Genomic DNA, 20,730 nt, shown 5'->3' on the forward strand with positions numbered 1-20,730 from the left:
TAGTGCTGCTACAGGCTTTTACAGTAGCAGTGGCATGAATTTTAGTAGATATCTACTGAAATGTAAATGTTCAGCACTTCTGAAGATCTGGAAATTGCAATCCATGAAATATTTTCTGTATTACTACAAGTGTAGAGAAGATGAAAAGACATCTGAGTTTAAGAATCTGGACTGCTTTTGGTTAACTCAGGATCCATCACAGAACTCTGATAGATTTTGAGTGATTCCAAAATATCTTAAAACACCTGAAATATTTATGGATTAGTGATAAAGACCTTCTACTTGAGACAAAAAAAAAAAAAAAATGTGAAGGTTAAGATCTAGAATCTATAGAAAAGAATTCTTTGCTAGAGGACCCATATGTTGGGTTTATCATCTTCCCATGCTCCTTCATAGAACAAAGATGGTGCTCCCTGACCTCCACAGCCTGTCACAGTCCCCAGGCTTGTTGTGGTGAAGATTAGGAGAGCATTAGGATCATTAATTTTTTTTTCCTCCTTCTTGGTGACTGAGTTTTAAGGTTACATCTGGCAACCAACCTATTGATTACAGGTTCCTCCTGCTATTCCAAAAGCACCCTAAAGTTTCATATATGCTGTATATTATTACTGAAAAGACTGAATAAATCAGCAAAATACAGTGAATAATTCTAACATATCTGCATATAGCATTCAGTGTGTTATTCATCCCTCCCCCTCCACCCATCAAATTGTGGGTCAAATACTCATCATAAAATTCAGTACTATTGTTTAAAATTGGTCCTACCGGAAGTAGAACCAATGGGTTTGCAAACAAATGAGACTATTCTAACCCAGTTAAGAATTCTGTTCATCAAAATATCAAACATCAATTTCAGTATTAAAATAATAAGTATAAAATGTTAAAAAGAAATCAAAATGAATTCTTAAAAACAAAAAATGGAATATATGATCCAAATGCAAAACATTATTTCTTCATTTCATACTCTGAAACACAGCATTCCCCTCACAGTTTTAGAGAGAAAACTTCCATAAAATAAGTCTTTTCTAGCTTTTCATTTGGGCTATGGGTACATGCAACCCATCTTTGCCACATACCTTTTTAAGTTTGATGACTCCTTCCTGGGTGATCTCATCCGTTGTGATGTCAAACAAGTTTCCTCCATCTCCTGGAACTATGTTGTACTCAATTTCTGCATTTTTCCCAAAGTCAGGATCCACAGCTCTGATTCTTCCAATAGCAGAACCAACATGAGAGGACTCAGGCACTTTCAAATGGAAGATACCTGCAAAAAAGTAGTAAAAATCATTCTTGATATTCCTTGATAAGCAACGTAGCAAGTCTCATTAAAAACATGGAGCCTATACAAAATAAAACAGACATAAAACATCCAATTAAAATGATGAGATCAAAGCAGCAAAAGTTTAGAAGACACAAAAGATTAGATAGACAGATGTTTTACCACCAAATATGCTAATTTCTCCTACTTGCTAGATCTGGAGCAGTGTACCTGTAGGGGTCTTAGCATCTCTCTGTATTTCTACCTGTCTCTCTTTCCGTAATTTATAGACATGATCTACTTATCTAAATGAAATTCTACTTTCAGACAGCACACATTCATGAGAAGCATTGACTTCCTTCTATGCTTAATACAATTTTTAGTATCTGAATTCTTATTTTATTTGAAAACATCTATGTATATCAAAGTATTTTAAAGGAAAAATTCAATGGAAAAGGGGTTTCTACCCATTACTGTAATACTCAGTATAATAACGATGCATACAACTCCCTGTGAGGGCGACACAAAAAGCGTTGTTCATTAATTGGCCACCAGAGGGTACTCTTATTAAAATTACAGGGGCAAACATAAATTTCCAGCTCTGCACATTTTCTATTTTCTGCTTATGTAATATTGAGAGTAGAAAAAGATAAAAACGCTCTGAAAAGCACACATCTTTTTAGGAATCATTAAGGACAAAATGTTTTCAATTGGAGAAAGGGCAATTTTGCAAAAGTGATGGACGTAATGATAAAAGTAGCAAGAAGCAAAGGATCCAAGGACTTTGAGCCAGTCCTGACATCAGTCCCATCAGGAGCTGCCCTCACTGTATGACATCATGCACATACATACTACTGTGCAGGGCTGAGGTCTACCTTCCTCACCCTGTCACCTGCATGTTTCATGGTCACTGGCATACTGCTGCAGCTCCATCAGAGCAGTCCTGTCAGCTTAGCAGAACACCAGCAAGGGCTTTCCCTGTTCCCTACATGTGATCAGGCAGGAGGACATCTGCATCTCTTTCTCGAGAGTACAGGAGGACAAGACTTTGGATAGTGGGATCACACTGTGGGGACATCTCAGAGATTTAGGTCACATGTCCCGCAAGAAGGGAGAAGCTGTATATCTGTTGACAGGAGGACAGATGACTTTCACATCCCGCTGCTGAATTAAACAGCAGATGCTGCTCCCTGTCGTTTCCTCCTTACAATGCGTGCTGTGCCAGCTTTTTCAGCTTCGTTGTATTTCCAGGTGAAGGAAAAACTGACATTCACACTGCTGGACTAAGAACAAACCCATTTTCCTGTGAGCTAATAGTTTGAACCAGAGTACCTATCTAATTGACTCTTGGACTGCCCTGAAAAATGATTTTGGCTGCCTCCTTCCCATATACCCCAGTTTACAAAGCTATCTGAAGACAATCCCTGTAAGCAAAGTCCATGTCTGTTAGCTCTGCACTTAGATATAATCCATCATGTGTGGCTTTGTAGCACTAATTGATTGAGCTACTAAAGATTGCATAATTATCATTTCACATTTTATTCTAAGGTAATGCAACAAAGGGACATTTCCACTGTCTCCTCCATGTTTTAACTGCTGAAAATGAGCTCCTTGATCTACAGTGTTATCAAGACTGAGTAGCTATTCCATAGTAGTATTTTAATGACTTTAACAAAATTTTAATGTAGTGTGCAGGAGACAATCACAAATCCAACTGTAATATAATGTCATTTGCAAATATGCTTATTACTGTGTCTGCTGTGCAGATTTCTTAAAAGAGATGAAATAAAACACATCCAGGAGGACTTTGCCTCTACCTGAATCCCTCTATTACACTTCCACTGTGTAATTTCAGCAACGATTCCCACATCTTTTACAGGCACTTATTCTCATCACAGAAGTCACTGCAGTGTTTTCTCTTTACTACCACAATGTTGATGAACATAAAATGTAAGAACATCAGATTTTTCCTTCTTTGTCTTGTTGATGTATTCCTAGTGATCTGAAGAGCACTCAGGCTCATTAAAACAAACATTTCTCTATAAAATATTGTACCTGGCTGTAAAGCATATGGGACTTAGATGAAGTCAAAGAAACACTACATTACTCATTTCAGATTGTTTAGGCCTGTATCAGTTATTTTCAATGACTTGGCATTTCATCACTTCCAGAAATTGAACAGCAATAAAGATGGGGTCATTCAGATTAATTTGAAACTCTGAAGCAATCTTCAACTCTGCCAGAGTCAGATCTCTGAAGATGCAATGTGTAATTACATTGCCAGCCTTCTCTTGCAGTAGCACCTTCATAGCGTATGGGAACTACTAATCATGCTACTTCAACAGCACACTTCTGGAATAAAATAAATGAGAACAAACAATACATATTGCTGCCAGCTCAAGGAGACATTTCAAAAGGATATAATGTATAGCATAAAAACCCTTTTTAACTTCAGAAAACAGTCTTTGTAAAGAAAAGAGGGCATTTGAAGTGTTCACACATGTTGGACATAAAACGTACCAGAAAGACTTGTTCTGCAGATCCCTAATATTCTATTTTCATAAGGCAGTACTTTGTGCTGTGGACTTGCTATGACAGCTTATCATTATGCAATCTTTATTGTCTATGTTTCCTATATAGAGTACTACCTCCATTTGCTGAAACAAGCTCTTTGCTTCTGAATGTCCTGAAAAATTTGTTCACTACAATTTCTAGAAATTATGGGACAAGGATCTTGGACAAACTTATGCAGCAATTTATTACACTGTTCAAATATTTTTATCAAATTTTGCAGATACTCATGCGGATCTTTCTAGTTGCATAAATCTCTTTTTAATTCTTCTTCTTTTTTTTTTTAATATTTATTTATTTATTTTGTTGCTGGATTTCTTGAAGAATGAGCAGCCCTCAGGAAAAAGACTTGGTGGATAAAAAGTTAGACATGAATCAGCAGTGTGTGCTTGCAATCTGGAGGGACAATTGAACCCTGGACTGCATCAAATTGCTACCAGGGTTATCATCCCCCTATTCTCTGCTCTTTGATGCCCCTTCTGGAGAGGCCTGGGACTCGTTTGTCTCAGAGAGAAGGAAGCTCCACAGGGACCTCAATGAGGTGTTCCAATACTTGAAAGGAGCCTATAAATAGGAGGGAGACAAAGGGGAAATGGTTTTAAACTAAAAGAGGGGAGATTTAAGTTAGATAGTAGGAAGAAATTACTCAGAAGGTGGTGAGGAAGTGGCACAGGCTACCCAGAGAAGTTGTGGATGCCCCATCTCTGGAGGTGCTCAAGGCGAGGTTGGATGGGGCCCTTGAAAGCCTGATCTGGTGGGTGGCAACCTTGCTGGCACAGGGGCTGGAAATAGTCTTTAAGGTCTCTTTCAACCCAAGCCATTCTGTGACTCTATTATTAATGAGTGATAAGGGATGAATCAAAGGAGCAAGCCTTTATTTCCCCCTGACTGCACTAAGAAGTTGAACTACTTAAGTAGTTATACTTTCAAAATTTCAGTGATGCGTGCAACTTATGAAACGTCACAACTAAATTTCAAGCACACACAATAAAGAATCCAAAGCTAGAGAGATGAAGCCCAACACAGTTTAAATGAGCATGTAGACCTTCCTTTATCAACCCTGCTTAGTATCCTGTGTTACCCACAATGAAACTTGCTTGGAGTTTCAGTCTGAGTGTCATCAATGAGGATGATAAAATGAAATGAGTGATGACACTGTTGATGCTTACTGAGTCCCAAAAGCGTGCAAGAAGCTGAAGTAGAGGTGAGCTAACAGCTAATACACACTGCTGCAGAGTTTCTAAAACACAGACAGCTTAGTGGGAGGAAATCAGAGGTAAGTGACAGGTAATCAGTCATACTGACTGCAATTCAGCACATATTTACAATTCTTTTGACATGACTAGATTCGTTTTAGTTCTTAAGACTGAAAACCTGTTCTGAGGCTTGATTCTCACTTACAAAGCTGTTTTTCTGTAGTTTTCTTCTTTCCCCACAACTGCTGGTTATGGGTACACCATCACTTAATAAAAAGGTTTTCAATTCCAATGAGAACAACAAATGAAATATATCATCTCATCAGCAGAATAACTATTAGGAACTGATAGAATAACAGGCTAGCATCTAAGAACTTCGGTTAAATGCATATTGGCATTCCAGCCAACAGCTGTAAATCTTATCTAAGCATTTTTCTCATCTGTCATCATACTGTGTGCATGTAAGAGTATTCTCCACTGATTTTTCTTTGTCTGTATTCATTTCTGTTCCTTAAAAATATTGCATTGCAATTAACCTCGAAAACATGAATGTTGCAGTCAACACTGAAGTCAAATCCTTTCTTTGTCTTTGATCAAGATCTTTACCGTTTTCTCAGGAAAAAACATCAATTAATAATAAATTTTAAGCAAATGTAAAAATCAAAATTGAGCCAAATAAAAAAGATTTCCTTTAAAGATAAAACTAATATGAATACTAGAGCTATTGTTAGCTTAAATTATTAAAACATTTCAGTTTTTATCCTGTGAAGGTCAGACACCAGTTTCTGTCTTTTTAGGAGTAATACCAAACCAATGGTTCATATTTACTTGTCAGCATTTAACAACAATGGAACAAGCAAAACACAATATTTTAAAAACAGACACTCAGTGTATTTAACCTGTTACATCATTTACCACTTATCAACCTATCACGACATCTGTTCCTAACACAAGGAAGCTGTGACAGCACAGCTGTGGGATATATTTGTGCCTTTCCTTGTTGAGGCTCTGTGCCCTGTGGGGCCTGGGTCCTTGAGCAAGGAAGAGAAAACAGATGGGCTTTGTCACCACATGCTATGATGCAGCTCACATCACCTGGCATAGGCAAGTAAAGCTTTGGTTATGGAAGGACTTCTACCTCCTGCACCAGTCGTCTGAATTAGGACTGACAGCCTTATTAGATACAGCATAATTATTTTTAAATACACCCAGTTCTCTGCTGTGGATTCCCAAGTTTATAGCTAGAATGAACTACGGTTCCTAGAATTTTTAAACTTGCTAAGATCCTGGATGGTCCTCAACATAAAAGGTACAGAAACAAAAGTCCCTTGGAGTCTGATCCTGCCCAAGGAATGGGTGATGCTCATGATGGACTTTCACCACCACTGGCTGCTCCTGAGCAAGACCCTGCCAGACCCTTGGGTGAGCTAACAGGTTAAGTTCCCGAGTTCCTCTTCCCTTGCTAGAAGAAAACAAAATTCCATCACATCAGATATATATCTGTGTTCTGAAAAATTTCAGTTTAAACATTTGCTGGTTGTTTTTTGTTTTCCACGGGAATGCAGAAAGAAAGACAGAAAGCTTTCTAAAACCCAACCTCCCTACTGAATGCCAGAAATTAATTCCAAGGGGCACAATATCCTCCTAGCTGGAGCAAGCACTTGGGAAATCAGAAATGCCAGTTTATTTTCTCAGCTGAGGATATTCAGACCTACAATTTTTGTCTCTCTCTGGGGTGCATTCTCTGGATGTAAGGGAAAGCAATGGCTGTACTTATTTATGCAAAGTCTGACTTCCTCAATGCATATGCGCACTAAAATGTGCTTGCTGGGGAAGAAGGATAGTTTTCAGGAGAAAATATCCTTCCTTTTTCAGAATTTCAGGCACCATGTAATTGACGTTTATCAGGCTGGTCTGTTGGTAATATTCTGGTAATTACACTGTCACCATGAAATAAATCAATAAACTTATTCTCTCTATAAAATTTAAATTGCATGATATACGTGAAACATTAACACAATAAAAGGTATATTGCTGAGGATGGGACACAGAGTTTGTAATGCTCTGCTTAACATCTCTTCTTTAATATCTTCTGGGAGCTTTTTGATATTTTTTATTACTTTGGCACAAAATGTAATAATACAGTAACGTAATTTTACTACTATTCATTCACTCTTAAGAAAGAGGTCCAAGCATTTACTTTAAAATTTAAGCCAAATGCTTTGAATTGTCTATACTGGAATAACCATTTTTCTCTAAACCGACTAAGGAAATTAGGTAATTATCTTTCATACTCTGAGTTATGGCTAAGATGCATGATTAAATTCACCTGAACAAAGTATGCATGTTCCACATCTCTATCACTCAGAAAATTGTCTGTGAAGTTTCTATTTGCACATATTCATTAGTTGTATCTTCTGTAAATATTTTTTCCTTAAGATATACATTACTTTTCTTCACCAAGTTGGCACAGAGTGAAGATGAAAATGATTATTCTTTAAATATAAAAAAGATAAATCTTCAAGTTTGGTTTACTGTATGTAATTTCCTTGAAATATTTTTTATTTAATAGTCGATATAGATCAATAAGTGATGGTACAATGGGATGGCAATTAGCATCATGCTTGCAGTCTCTTGTACTTTAGCATCACAAGATCACATAAACATGGAATGGTTTATGTTGGAAGAGACCTTAAAGACCTTCTACTTCCAGACCCTTTGCTTTGGGCAGGAGGACCTTCCCCTAGATCAGGTTATTCAAAGCCCCATCCAGCCTGGTCTTGAATGCCTCCAGGGATGGAGCATGCACAGTCTCTCAGCAACCTGTTTTAGTGCCTCATCACCCTCCAAGTAAATAACTTCTTCCTAATGTCTAATCTACTCTTTTCATTTGTTATCCCTTGTCCTTTCACTGCAATCCCTGATAAAGAGTCCCTCCACATATTTTCTATGAGGCCCTCTTTAGCTACTGGATTTGCCCCAGGCCTTCTCTTCTCTATGCTGAAAAACCCAAACTCAGCCAGTCTTCAAAGGAGTTGCTCCAGCTCTCTGATAATTTTCATGGTATTCCTCTGAATTTGCTCTAATATGTCCATGTATTTCTTGCAGATGATCAACCTAGTGAAAGAGATGCTTACACCTTCCAGCTTCAATAAAGAAGGTTTTACCTCTGTGTAAATACTGTTCAGTTTGAAAGGAAATCTGTGGATGGTCATCTGTGGATTCTTACTAATAGATAACACTCTTGAGTGTGTTGGCAAATAAATTTATAGCATCAACAAATTGACTGTGGAAGCTACTGAGAAAAAATAATGATCATGATTTCGGAAGAAAACTTGTATGTCTGTTACTTTTTATTTTTATAGATTTATTTAAGCAAAAACTCAACTAGCTGTATTGTGGTCTCAGACAGCCATCAGCTTTCATGCTGATATGGAAAAGAGAGTTTCAAAGCAGCCTGGTATCTACAACTCTTGTTGCTGACAGTAACAATCTCTGAACTGTTGTGAGCACTTTTTAGGCGTATCATTTCATTCTTTTAGAAGGAAGATAAACTCCTGAAAATCTGACTATAGCTGTGCTTATTAGGTATTTCTGAAAAACATTAGCCTAATCTATTATAATTAGATAATTACATATGGTCTGTTTCACTTCACATTGCACTTTCATCTCAGAAAAAAGCTCACTATAGTCAGAAGCAGAAAGGCAGTGTTGATTTCTTACTTGGGCAGAAGGCCTCGGGGAAAAAGACAGATGCTGCTAAAAATGATAGTGACAGTGCAAGGGACACTGTTGTCTGTATGTCACTTTGCAAAAAATTCTTCAGGCATTGCAAGTGATCCCATGCTGTTGCATCTGCAGCCTTGGTTACCCTTTAGTGTCAGGGTGAAGGCACAGATGTACATTGCTTTTCATCACTCTTAAGGTTACCATGAGTCCTTCTATCTAAATGCCCTCTGTGTTTTGAATGTGTAATTCTTTCACTACTCCCCAAAGAAAATATATTGGGGTGAAATGAACGTCACGACTCTTGGCGAAGTTCATTGAATTTCTATTAACCGTATTTGTTTACACTTTCTACAAAACAGGCAGCAGATGTAAAATACAATTATTAATGATAATGATCTACTATGATGATAATGATGTTTAAAAATAATTGACCCATAAATCTTGCTGTTAATGATCAATTACCACTTTAACCTGATGATGGAAGGAAAATAAATTCAATAAATGCAGACTACCAGGAAAATTGTATGAGCAATATATAAAGTTTAACTTCTATCCATTGTTATACTCTGTATTTCTTGGACTACTGCTTGCAACGCTGTTAGAACATTACATTTTACATGTTGATAAATTACATATGTATTTTAAATGGCTATGGAATAGTACCCAAAAATAGCTATATTTGTTTGAGTGTTCTACTTTGCAGCTAAGGGTTCAATATTTCTCATTTACAGCTTTAAATAGGTTTTATCCCAGTCAGTACTCCAAGCAGTCCTCAAAGAATAGCCCTTGCAAGTTATGCATTTTTCAAAATGTTAAAAGAAAACAAAAACAGTTTAAGTGTAGCAGATATAAAATTTACTAAACATGCAATGTTTTGAGAGTCTACGGTACCAGCATATGTAATTATCACTTTTTTGATAACATGCTTTAGGGTTTCTTTGTATGTCATCACTCTGCCTTAATCAAATGATTCACCCTTGAAGATGCTTTAAGATCAAGAATATGCAATAGTGACAGCTACCAAAGCAAAAAGCCTGTTAGGGAGTTTTTAGAAAGCCTGCATCCACTTTCTGGGGCAAATCCGCTCTTAGTGAGAGTACCTGAAGTATTCTAATGTGGAAAGGAATAAGAAAAAGAAATAAAAGAAAGCTGGCAAACATATAAATTGGAATTGGTATAGATGTTGAACTTTGTGTTAACTTATTCTTCACATTGCACACAAAAATAGTTACAGATGCCTAAAAAGTGTCAGGTTCTATGTCTAAGGGAGCTGCATCTCCTGGATTGCTAAGCACAAGTTCAAAGAAGCTACAGTTGCACAAAGAAATTTCATGTATCCATATATTCCGCAGCCCAGAAGCCAGCTAGTAAAAAATGGCCTACTTCCATGTTATTAAATTCTCTTATCCCCATCAAAATAGGTCAGCTTCATGGGAAGGGACTGCAGAGAAAAATTCCTTAACTGTGCTAATGATCCCAAAACTCCCAAATAAGTCTGAGAAATCTTTACACAATGTTGGACAAAACTCTAGGGACTGTCATAATGGTATGTGTGTGTAATTAAATGTTCCCCAATGCTCTGCCATACTTCTTCATGTCTTCAGAGTGAAAGAAAATGAGACTCTTAGCCTAATTTGAAAAGTCTTAAACTACACTAATTATATGGAAGAGCAGGAAAAATGCCTACACGATTAGTTGGCAAGCACACACCAAACTCAGGTGGGTCAAATAGAAACCGAAGGAGTCACTGTGCTAATGGTGGAGAGACAAAGTACAACAAAAATATAAGGATCTTATCTGAAAAGGTGACAGTTCGTGATGTCAGTACAGAAAAATGTTGAGAGACTCAAATGTGGAAATGGTAGCTTTGAGAATAAAGGAATTCATACTTCAACAAGGCATAAATTACATTAGCTGCATTATTAGTGAGTTAAAAATAAAACTAAACAAAACTAACAAATACTTGGGAAGGAGAAGGAGGTTACCATGCAGTAGTTACTAGATAAAAGTGTGATCAAGGATTAATTTATGTCTCTTGATAAAGCAGACAATAGTGCATGTTGAATATAAGGATAGACAGGATGAGGAGGAAAGAGAAGGGCACAGGAAGGGAAAGTGGATATACAATTGTACCGACATGGAAGGACCCTGGATCGAAGGGGAATTACCCTAATTCCTCCTCTGATTCCCACAGAAGGACTGTGAAAATATGGGTCTTCATTCATGCAATCAAGTACTGATTTGACTACTGCTTTGCTGAAGTTAGGGCTCTAGTTAAGTGACTCATTGATACTACAGTCTGAGATTATAATGATCTCTGCATGGCTGCTGGTTTCACAATCAGCTTACAATTGCATGAGACTGTTTCTGGACCCTTTCAATTTCTATCTTCCATCACTCCTTGAAACAGCTGAGTACAATACACAATCAACTCAGAAATGCAGTTTAGTTTACTCAAAATTCACAGATAAATGGGAATCAGACTTGTTTAGTATTTTCTGACAATGCATTAGAATATTTAAGCTTGGTATGAAAAACTAAGATAGTACCATTCCCCTTAAGGCATTATGCTATTGTAGTAAAAATAATAATAATAATAATAACAACAGATTGAGTAGACCAGGATATAACCTTCCCTCTATTTCTGATTCATAGCAAGATCTGTCTCAGTTGACCACCTAATCACTGCCTTCAGACTAGCCTGCATGAATCTGTCTACCTGTCCTGTGTAAGTAGTTCTCATTTAGTATAAAATAAATAACTAGTTGCCAGAAGTTAATTAGGTATCTTGTTTGCCAGGCCATTTCCTTAATCAATGTAAGAGACTCATTTTCATCCTGAGAACTAAAAAAGGTACAAATGTTGTATAAAAAGGACAGCTTTTACCAGGAGTGTCAGAGGAAGCTATAATTCCCTATCTAAAACACAGTGGGTAGAAAAACTTCTCAGAAGATTTGGCAGACTTGTTAAACTACTTAATTTAGCAGATAGGAATTCTGAACTTTAATACTGAGTATATTTTTTTTAGCATATTGTATAAATAGAGAGGGAGTATATTGTCTTTTTTTTTGTTTGTTTGTTCCATTTTCAGTTATAGCTTCTGTTAGCATTATTTTATTTTATTTTTTTAAGTTATTAAATAGAATAATTTCTTACACTCACAATTATTTTGTCTAAATGTCTAGTATACTACTGGGAGTTATCTGCATTATATTATAATGGAATATTGAAAAACTGATATCAGTACTACTTGAGTAATTCTCCCACTCATCCAAAACAATGAGTTGAAAGATATTTCTTTCTATGTTATATGGAGCAAAAGATCTTTCACTTGTAGTCTGCACGTTAACACAAATTTCCAGCAAAAGGTGAGCAAGAGTGCTACAAAGTCACTGGAAGACAATCTGCTACACTTACTGAGAGAGCAAAATTGACCTGCTTTCATATATTAAGACCAATGCTACATAGATCACTCTGAAAGTAATGCCTCCTGTTTATTTCCATGGTAACTATGACAGGCATGAAGGGCAGATCTGGGGGACCACATTCTCAGCAACAAAACACTCTTTTTCTATATAGCTACAACCATTAGCTATGCATTTTTGCAAGTCATTAAGAAAAGCCTGCATTTTATGCTTGTAAAAATCTTCACTAGCAGAGGTGAAGTATAATACACACCCACTATACAGTAGGTGTAGTAGGACAGACCAACCAAAACTGGCAATGTGCTTCACTATTTTCAAAAAGGTATGGGGTCTGATGTTACTGTGTTACTAGTGAAATATTGTCTTTCTCTCTGGCCTGATTCTGGAAGTTCCAGCTTTCAGCTTAGTCATCCCCACGACGTAACAGTCAGAGTTGATAGTTTGTCCTGGTTCCAGGAAATCCAGAAGGATCATTCATAATGCAAAAGACAGAGCACATCATTCTACTCACTGAGGGTTGTACCTTGAACATTCTCTTTGATGGGGAATTCATATCGCCTCTCCATGGACTGGCTCGTAACGATGACACTATTTATCATCACTGTTAATGATGCAATCCTGGAAACTGTCACCTTCATCCTTGTCTTGATTCAATATGTTCTGACAAGCTTGAATATGACGTTCTTTCTACATGTGTGAGTATTCATTGAACCAGGTATACCAGGTACAAATTTTGCAGTACTTAAAGGTTGCCACCATTGTTTCTCATGCACTAAACTCAATATTCAGCTCCATACACAATGGTTGTAATCTTCTGATTCACGTGCCTGGCCATCTCAAACCTGGCTTGTCTTCCATATCTCCATTGCCACTGCTGAAACACAGCGCCCACCACCTCACTGTGCTCACATCCACTGGTTGGTCACCAGAAATGTTCAACAAGAGTCAATGAATATCAGTGGGTGCAAATTTTTTTTTCACAAGGAAGTATTTAGTGACATACTTTTACTTCATAAAGACAACCATGTCAGATATCAGTTTGTCAGATTACTATTCTGATGCCATTTGTCACATGGCAACAAAATGTAATGGAATATTAGCAGGAAAGTTCAACCTCTACTGCTATACCACTGACATCTTCCTCTGACATTATGGGCCACCATAATAAAATAGGAGGCATTACTTCTGGAGAAGCCCCTGTAGCTCTTTTCTCCCTACCACTTGTGATAAATGAAAAGAAAGTTCAACACATCTTTCCTTGAAGCTAATGGGCTAACCCTTAATGCGTCAAGTTTTAGGCTACTGCAAGCTAACTCAAAGGACATTTGTGGAATGCTTCCAACTCTTAAAATAAGCTATAAGAAAGGATGGATAGGTTACAGTTACTTCAACAATAAAGAGAAAAAATACTGTAGAATTAGTCTGTGTAAATTATACTTCACAGAATCAAACCAGTTAACTAAAGTGGTTGACCATTCTTGTAAGGTTATTGTCCTTCAATGCTGAGCAATAGGAGCACACGGGAACGGTCACAGAATAGCATGTGTTTTTATTTCAGTATGACAAAAATATACTTATAAAGGATAAATCCCATATATAAAAGAAATGCCAGTAAATTTTAGAATGTATAGTTTGTATTCCGATATCAGCAAATCAAAGGTCATTCTCAAGTATCTTACAAAGTCAGTTTTAAGTTGTTTTTATTTTTAAGGTGTTGACACTCCCTTTATTATTATTATTATTATCAATAATAATAATAATAACAATAATTTTCATTAAAAAAATCCTCAATAGCAGAATCACAGACTCACTCATAACATCATAGATTCACAGAATGGCTTGGGATGGAAGAGGCCTAAAAGACCATCCAGTTCCAATCCCAGTGTTTTGAGTAGGGCTGTCAGCCAGGACCAGGGCCCCAACCAACTTGGCCTTGAATGTCTCCAGGGATAGAGCATCCACAATTTCTCTGAGCAGCCTGTGTCAGTGCCTCACATCCCACTGAGTAAATAATTTCCTCCTAACATCTAATCTAAACCTCATTTAGTTAAAACCATTTACCCTTAATCCCGTCACTATTTGCCTGTGCAAAAAGTCAATCTTCTTCCTCTTTATAAGCTCCTTTTAAGTACTAGAAGGTTGCAATGAGGCGTCCCCAGGGCCTTCTCTGCAGACTGGACAAGCCAAGCTCCCTCAGCTGTTCTTCATAGGGCAGGTGCTCCAGCCCTCTGGTCAACTCTGTGTCCCTTCTCTGGACCCACTCCAATAGCTCCACATCGTTCCTATGTTGTGGGCCTCAGACCTGGATGCAGTACTCTAGATGAGGCCTTATGAGAGTAGAGTACAGGAGTACAATCACCTCTCAGCCTGCTGGCCATGCCTCTTATAATGCAGCCTAGAATACAGCTGACCTTCCAGGCTGCAGGAGCATATTGCTGTCTCAAATTCACATTTTGTCTACCTAAAGATATATTTTATCATACCATTTGTAATTCAAAGTAGGAGATAGAACTATTGAGGAATTGTTGAAAACTATTTTTAATGGAAGTAAAATGGCTTGAAGTGTGCACCCTGTATTTGAATGTTTTCTGTTTGCGCATATCTTAGCTTAAAATATATATATTTCAAAAAGCTGTTCTCTGATGGTCAAAAAACATTATCTCAGGGCTCTTTGGAAATTTCATTCAAATCATTTGGAAGCCTGTTAGAGCAATGTTCACAGATCAAAAAGGCCAGATTTTTACTATTATTAGTCATTCCAGAAACATTCTTTTGAAATCCATCAAGAGAGTATGAATAAAAGATTATGGCAGGTTTCCAGAAATGCTAACAAGTTTGAAGATAGAAATGCATCTATTCATCTTTCTGGTAAGGACACCATAAAGAGGACAAGGTTGAAGAGTCAGTTCTATAACCTTGCACATCATCTGCCAGTCAGTACTGTAGAAAGTTTGCAGTTAATTGTATTTTGATTTCCAAGGTGGACAGTAAAATATATTTCTCAGAAAGAATTAAGTTCTCTGAATGATATATCTGAGGAAAATGTTAAAGACACAGCCCTAAATGAGTAGAGTGATATGCACTGTCTTTTGAATTATGAAAGGAGTGATCTTTCTGGATTTCCTGGAACTGGGACAAACCATCAACTCTGACTGTTACATAGTGACAATGACTAAGGTGAAGGTTGGAACTTCCAGAGTCATGCCAGAGAAGAAAACAACCTTTCACTTGCAACATGTCAGGCTCCATACAGATTTGAAAACTGTGGATCACATTGCCACTCTTGGTTGGACTACCAGACTCACCATATAGTCTGGATTTGGTGCCTTTTGACTTCCATATGTTTTGGCCAAAGAAAGATGGACTGTATTGGAAACGTTTTCCTGGCAACATGGTTCACCTCTGCTGGTGCAGATTTTCACAATTTTTTATAGAACGCAGGCACTTTTTAATTGCTAGCAAAGATACATCACTATTGTTGGTGACTGAGCAGAAAAAAAGTTTTGAGTTGAGAATGCGGTCTCCCTAATAATGCTATTGTGCTCTTTACATCTGCTGTATTTACTGCGGAAATAAATAGGAGGCATTACTTTCAGAGCAACCTATGTACATATATATTTACAAAACAAGTGATGCACAGTGCAGTTGCTTAACATCTGTTCTGTCCCCTCCCATCTCTTTGGGTCCTTCCTAGCCTCCTCACTGGAAGAACAGCATGGGGAGTTGAAACTTGGCTTTGCTTAAGCACTGCTTAACAGTATCTAAAAGACTGATGTGTTATCAACATCATTTTTCTCCTAAAGTCAAAAATAGCAACACACCAGACACTGTGAAGAAAATCAGCTCTGTGCCATCTTTAACAAGCATATGTACAAACAAGTTCTATCCTGTTCATTGGCACATTTGCACATGTGGGTGATGAACGTATTGAGAGCACTCCTATAGAAAGAGACTTGGGGGTGCTGGTGGATGGAAGTTCAACACAAGCCAGCAGTATGCCCTTGCAGCCCAGAAAGCCAATTGTATCTTCATCAAAAGAAGAATAGCAACCAGTTGAGAGCAGGTGATCCTCCTTCTCTACTCTGTCCTGGTAAGACCTCCATCTCTATGCAGTTCTGCATCCTCCAGAGGGAGGACCTCCTGAAGTAAGTCCAGAGGAGGGCCACAAGGATGATCAGAGGTCAGAAGCACCTCTTTTATGAAGGCAGATTGAAGTTGGGTTTCTTGACTTAGAGAAAAAGAGGCTTCAGGAAGACTTCATTGTGGCCTGGCAGTAATTGAAGAGAGCTTACCAAAATGACGGAGAGGGATTTTTTTTAGATAATGTAGTGATACAAAATGGGTGACAGTTTTAAAGTTAAAAAGTTTAAATTTAGATTTGATATAAGGAATAGATTCTTCACTTTGAAGGTAGTGAGGCACTGGAACAGATTGCCCAAAGAGGTTGTGGATGTCCCATCCCTGGAAGTGTTCAAGGCCATGTTCAATGGTACCTTGAGCAAATTGGTCAAGTGGCAGTGAAATTAATACTAGGTAATCTTTAAGGTTCCTTCCAACTCAAATAATTTCATGATAATTTCATAATTTCTATGATTCTACCTTTTAGCAATGGAACATGCACAATAGTGCAGAAAGTCAGTGTGCTAATCAGGAGTTGGTCAAGACATATATAAAACACATTTGAAAATAAATTTCTGTGAATAAAATATTTGAAATACACCTTTCCTTCTACTTATTATGAAAATATCAATTTTGAAGTGTCTCGGCTTTCTGAAATGTGGGCCAATAGATCCCTGCAGGTCAAACAACTCTGACAGAAATATATAATAAGCAGAGGTTTCCCCTTTGTTACACAGCATCTCCTCATTACTGTGAGACATTCAATGTGGGAGTTCCCTACTGAATATGTTCAAAAGCACAGATTCTAAATAAAAAATTCTATGTTCAGCAGGATAGTTGGTGAGTGGTGTTTCATCACTTGAAGCTGATATACCACCTGAGCTTGCCTGTATCCTTAAAGGACCCTTGATGAGATGAAGGTGTTCCTCGATACAGGTTTATTTATTTATTTATTTATTTTGACAAGCTTATAATGTATTATTTATCACTTTATCTACTTCCAAGTATTAATAATAAATGTTCTCTCACTTCTGCTGTGAAATCTTTTCTTTTCAGCTTACCTCAGTTCAGAAAATATAGGTAAACTTTATGCCGTGATAATGAATATCATCTCATTTGATAAGGTAATCCAGAGCATGAAATCTTTGATATAAGCCCTTTGGGAAACTTCAGTCCTGATTATGAGATGCAAAAAAGATTTACACAGCAGTGTTAATGGACATTTTGTCCCCTTTTTAAGTCTGCATTTAGACTTTCTGTCTTTGTTGACCTTTAATGAAAAATGAGATATTGAAGATATCACTTCCCACTGTGAACATTAAGAGATCTCTAGGTCTTGGCTTTAACACAAAACCTACATGAACCTCAGTAAAAAGGCATATTTTTCTCATGATTTATGAGGGCTGTTCCCTCCTGTTTTATTATGTTGGCACAAGATGTTGGTTCAGAAGAAGATGTTGTTGGCATAGCAGTAGAGGCTGAGCCTTCCCACCAGTATTCCATTGCATTTTGTTGCTACATGACAGATGGCAGAGGGGCAGTCTGACAAAAAGGCATGTGACGTGGCAGTGTGTCACTGAATTCCTCCAAGAAAAAAATTGCACCCACTGACATTCATCAATGCTTGCTGAATGTTTCTGGAGACCAACCAGTGGAGTACAGTGAGACAGAGAGTGGTGTGTTTCAGAAGTGGCAATAGCGGTGGTGGGTCACCTCTGCTGGTGCAGATTTTGATAAGCACTGCTTGCAGGGTCTTCATCGCTGGCAAAAATGAACAGTTCATGGCAGTGCTTATGTTGAAAAACAGTGTTTTATAGCTGACAATTTACTCTGCCAATTAGTGTACTGTGTTCTTTGTATTTGTTATAACTTCAATGGATATAAATAGGAGTCATGGCTTTCAGAGCAACCTACATAAAATTCTGAACAAGTATCCTTTTAGCTGTTATGAACAAGTGAATGACTCCATTTCCTGGCAGGTAGTTACTCTGAATCATTGCAATGTTTTCAAAAAGCAAAATAAAAAATCATAAATACTATATTAAAATATATTATATATATATATATATATATATATATATACACACTATATATATATATATACACTATATTACATTTACTATATATATACACTATATTATACTATATACTATATATACTAGATATGTACTATACATATACATATACATACATATATATATATCCTCCAGCAGGTCAGACTCTAAACTGCACTGACGCATATAGATATTACACCCAAGGTTCAAAGCTCTACACTTGTCTTTGTTGAACCTCAGAAGTTACTTTTTTTCCCAACAATGCCACAGAATGATGACGGTAGTTAAGTAGGAAATATATGAACACTAGATTAAGCGGAATCCAGTAAGGTCCCATAAGAAGAGAAAAAAGAGTTACAAGAAGGCAAAGTGGGATTTGGCCCTTATTCCCAGGTAACTAGCAACAGGACAAGAGGTTACTTTCTCTAGGGGAGGTTCGGGTTGGATATTAGAAAAAATTTATTCTCAGAAAGGGTGATAAGACGTTGGAACAGGCTTCTCAATGAAGTGGTGAAGTCATTGCTTCTGGAGTCATTCCATAAACATGTAGAAGTTGCACGAGGCTTAGTGAGAATGGTGTTGATGGGATAACAGTTGGACTAGGAATTCTTAGAGGTTTATCCCAACCCTAAAAATTCTATGATTCTATGAACATAAAGCCATAGGTTTAGAAAGGGAACTAGCATAGATGGTTTTAATGCTTAATAATAAACAAGAATATCTGCATAATGGGCATGTTAGAAATGTGAAGGAAAGAAGATAAAATAAAAAATTTATAACAATACAATTTTTTCTTCATATTTAAAGTTGGAAAGCTGAGGACTATTTTTATCCTGGAATACTTCTTCAAAGAAGGCTCATGACAAAAAGTTAAAATAGTAGTCGTTGTGGAACAAACATACACACCAGTAACACACCACAGAGACTTGCTGCTATGTGACCAAGACCTTCAAGGATGTAATAAGTAAACTATTATGATTGTGTAATATCTTGCTTCAAACCACAGTAGAATATGAAGTCTTGGAGGTGCTAATATAGCATTAATTTTCTCAAAGATCTTCAGGGAGTTCTGGGAAACTGAAGATGGAAATGTCTGATTTTCACAGTGCAAAATTGTAGGACTGGAATTAACAGACTCATAGATAATAATCCCTGCTAAAAAAAAAATAATAATGCAGCACAGCTAGTCAAAATAAAAGTTGCATTTTCCAACACTTCCTAAATTCTTTGAAGTTGTGTGCATGAAGATAGATATGTAGGGATGAACTCAAAATAAATGGGGGAAAGCTGTTTGTTGTGGAATATATGCTTTATCTGTGGAACTCAGTAGTTTAGATTGTTGTGGACTCTAATAAGACGCATAAAAAAAAAGCAATTCGCAATGTGCTGTAAGAAAGAAACACTTAAGGTTGTTAATTACACAGACATCATCCTGGCTGAAAGCCAAGGGGAAATGTTCTGGATTATTATCATGTATTTTGCCTGTTCTTTCTTATGCATATTCCCCATATGTCATTATAAGAGACTGAAGACAAGGTCAGATGGATCTTGGACTTAGCATGTTAACTGCAAATAACATAGTATAACATGCAGTATTTTCATAATGAGGTAAGGAAAGTGAATAATTTTTATAAGAAAGAGAACTGTGAATTTTCAAATGTAGTTTGTTACATCAGAACTTGTAATATATCAAGTAAAATGCTGACTTGATCTGATTGTAAATTCACACTGATGTTCTAATGTTATTGCCTTATTAACAACTTTTTGTAGCCAAATGTTTTGGTGTAGTTGTTATCACAGTTTTTGCTTAATTAGTATCTGCATTTCAAAGATAGGGAACATACAAACCTTCAGTGAATTGAAGAAGAGCAATAAGTGACAATACTTTTGCTAATTACATACAGACTATGAAACTCTAAATTAGCATATTTCTGAAAAGACTCATCTAAAGTAATTCATATTAAATGTTATAAATTTCTAGAGAAGATTCTATTTTGAAGGTTTAAGTATTTTCAAGGAAAGATAAAACCTTCTGGGCCAAGATGTGAAAAATTTGTACTTGTTGATCATAACAGCAATACATAGCATGAGTTCAATCTGCTATGGTTTTCTATACCTTGAAGTCTCAGGTTATAACCTTCTGCTATTTTTCCAGTTTTCCAAATCTATGAAGTGTAAATGAAATCAACTATCAGACTGAGTACAATCCTGTGAAATGATATCTTCTTTTAAACATTCAAAACTCATTCTTTCAAACTTAACATCACATTTCTGTAAAAACAGCAGTATATCCTATTTGTTTTTTGGTGTTTTTTTGTTTTTTGTTTTTTGTTTGGTTTTTTTTTTGCCATATACTATCCTTCTTTCTGGATCTCAAG

At 36.8% G+C, this 20,730-nt stretch overlaps 1 protein-coding gene across 2 annotated transcripts in view; it reads right to left on the reverse strand.

The window, feature by feature from the left end:
- The window catches only part of CDH12 (cadherin 12), a 154,294-nt gene that overhangs the window by 42,133 nt on the left and 91,431 nt on the right, over positions 1–20,730 (reverse strand). For both annotated transcript variants that reach the window (XM_065753238.1, XM_065753237.1), the window contains one exon: positions 1,077–1,264. In XM_065753238.1, coding sequence (XP_065609310.1) covers positions 1,077–1,264 — 188 coding nt within the window. The remainder of the gene's footprint in view (positions 1–1,076; positions 1,265–20,730) is intronic.

Source organism: Cyrtonyx montezumae, unplaced genomic scaffold (assembly GCF_038088225.1).
Source record: "Cyrtonyx montezumae isolate F1298 unplaced genomic scaffold, pur_monq_1.0 scaffold_8, whole genome shotgun sequence".
In the NCBI taxonomy this organism is placed as follows: Eukaryota; Metazoa; Chordata; class Aves; order Galliformes; family Odontophoridae; genus Cyrtonyx; species Cyrtonyx montezumae.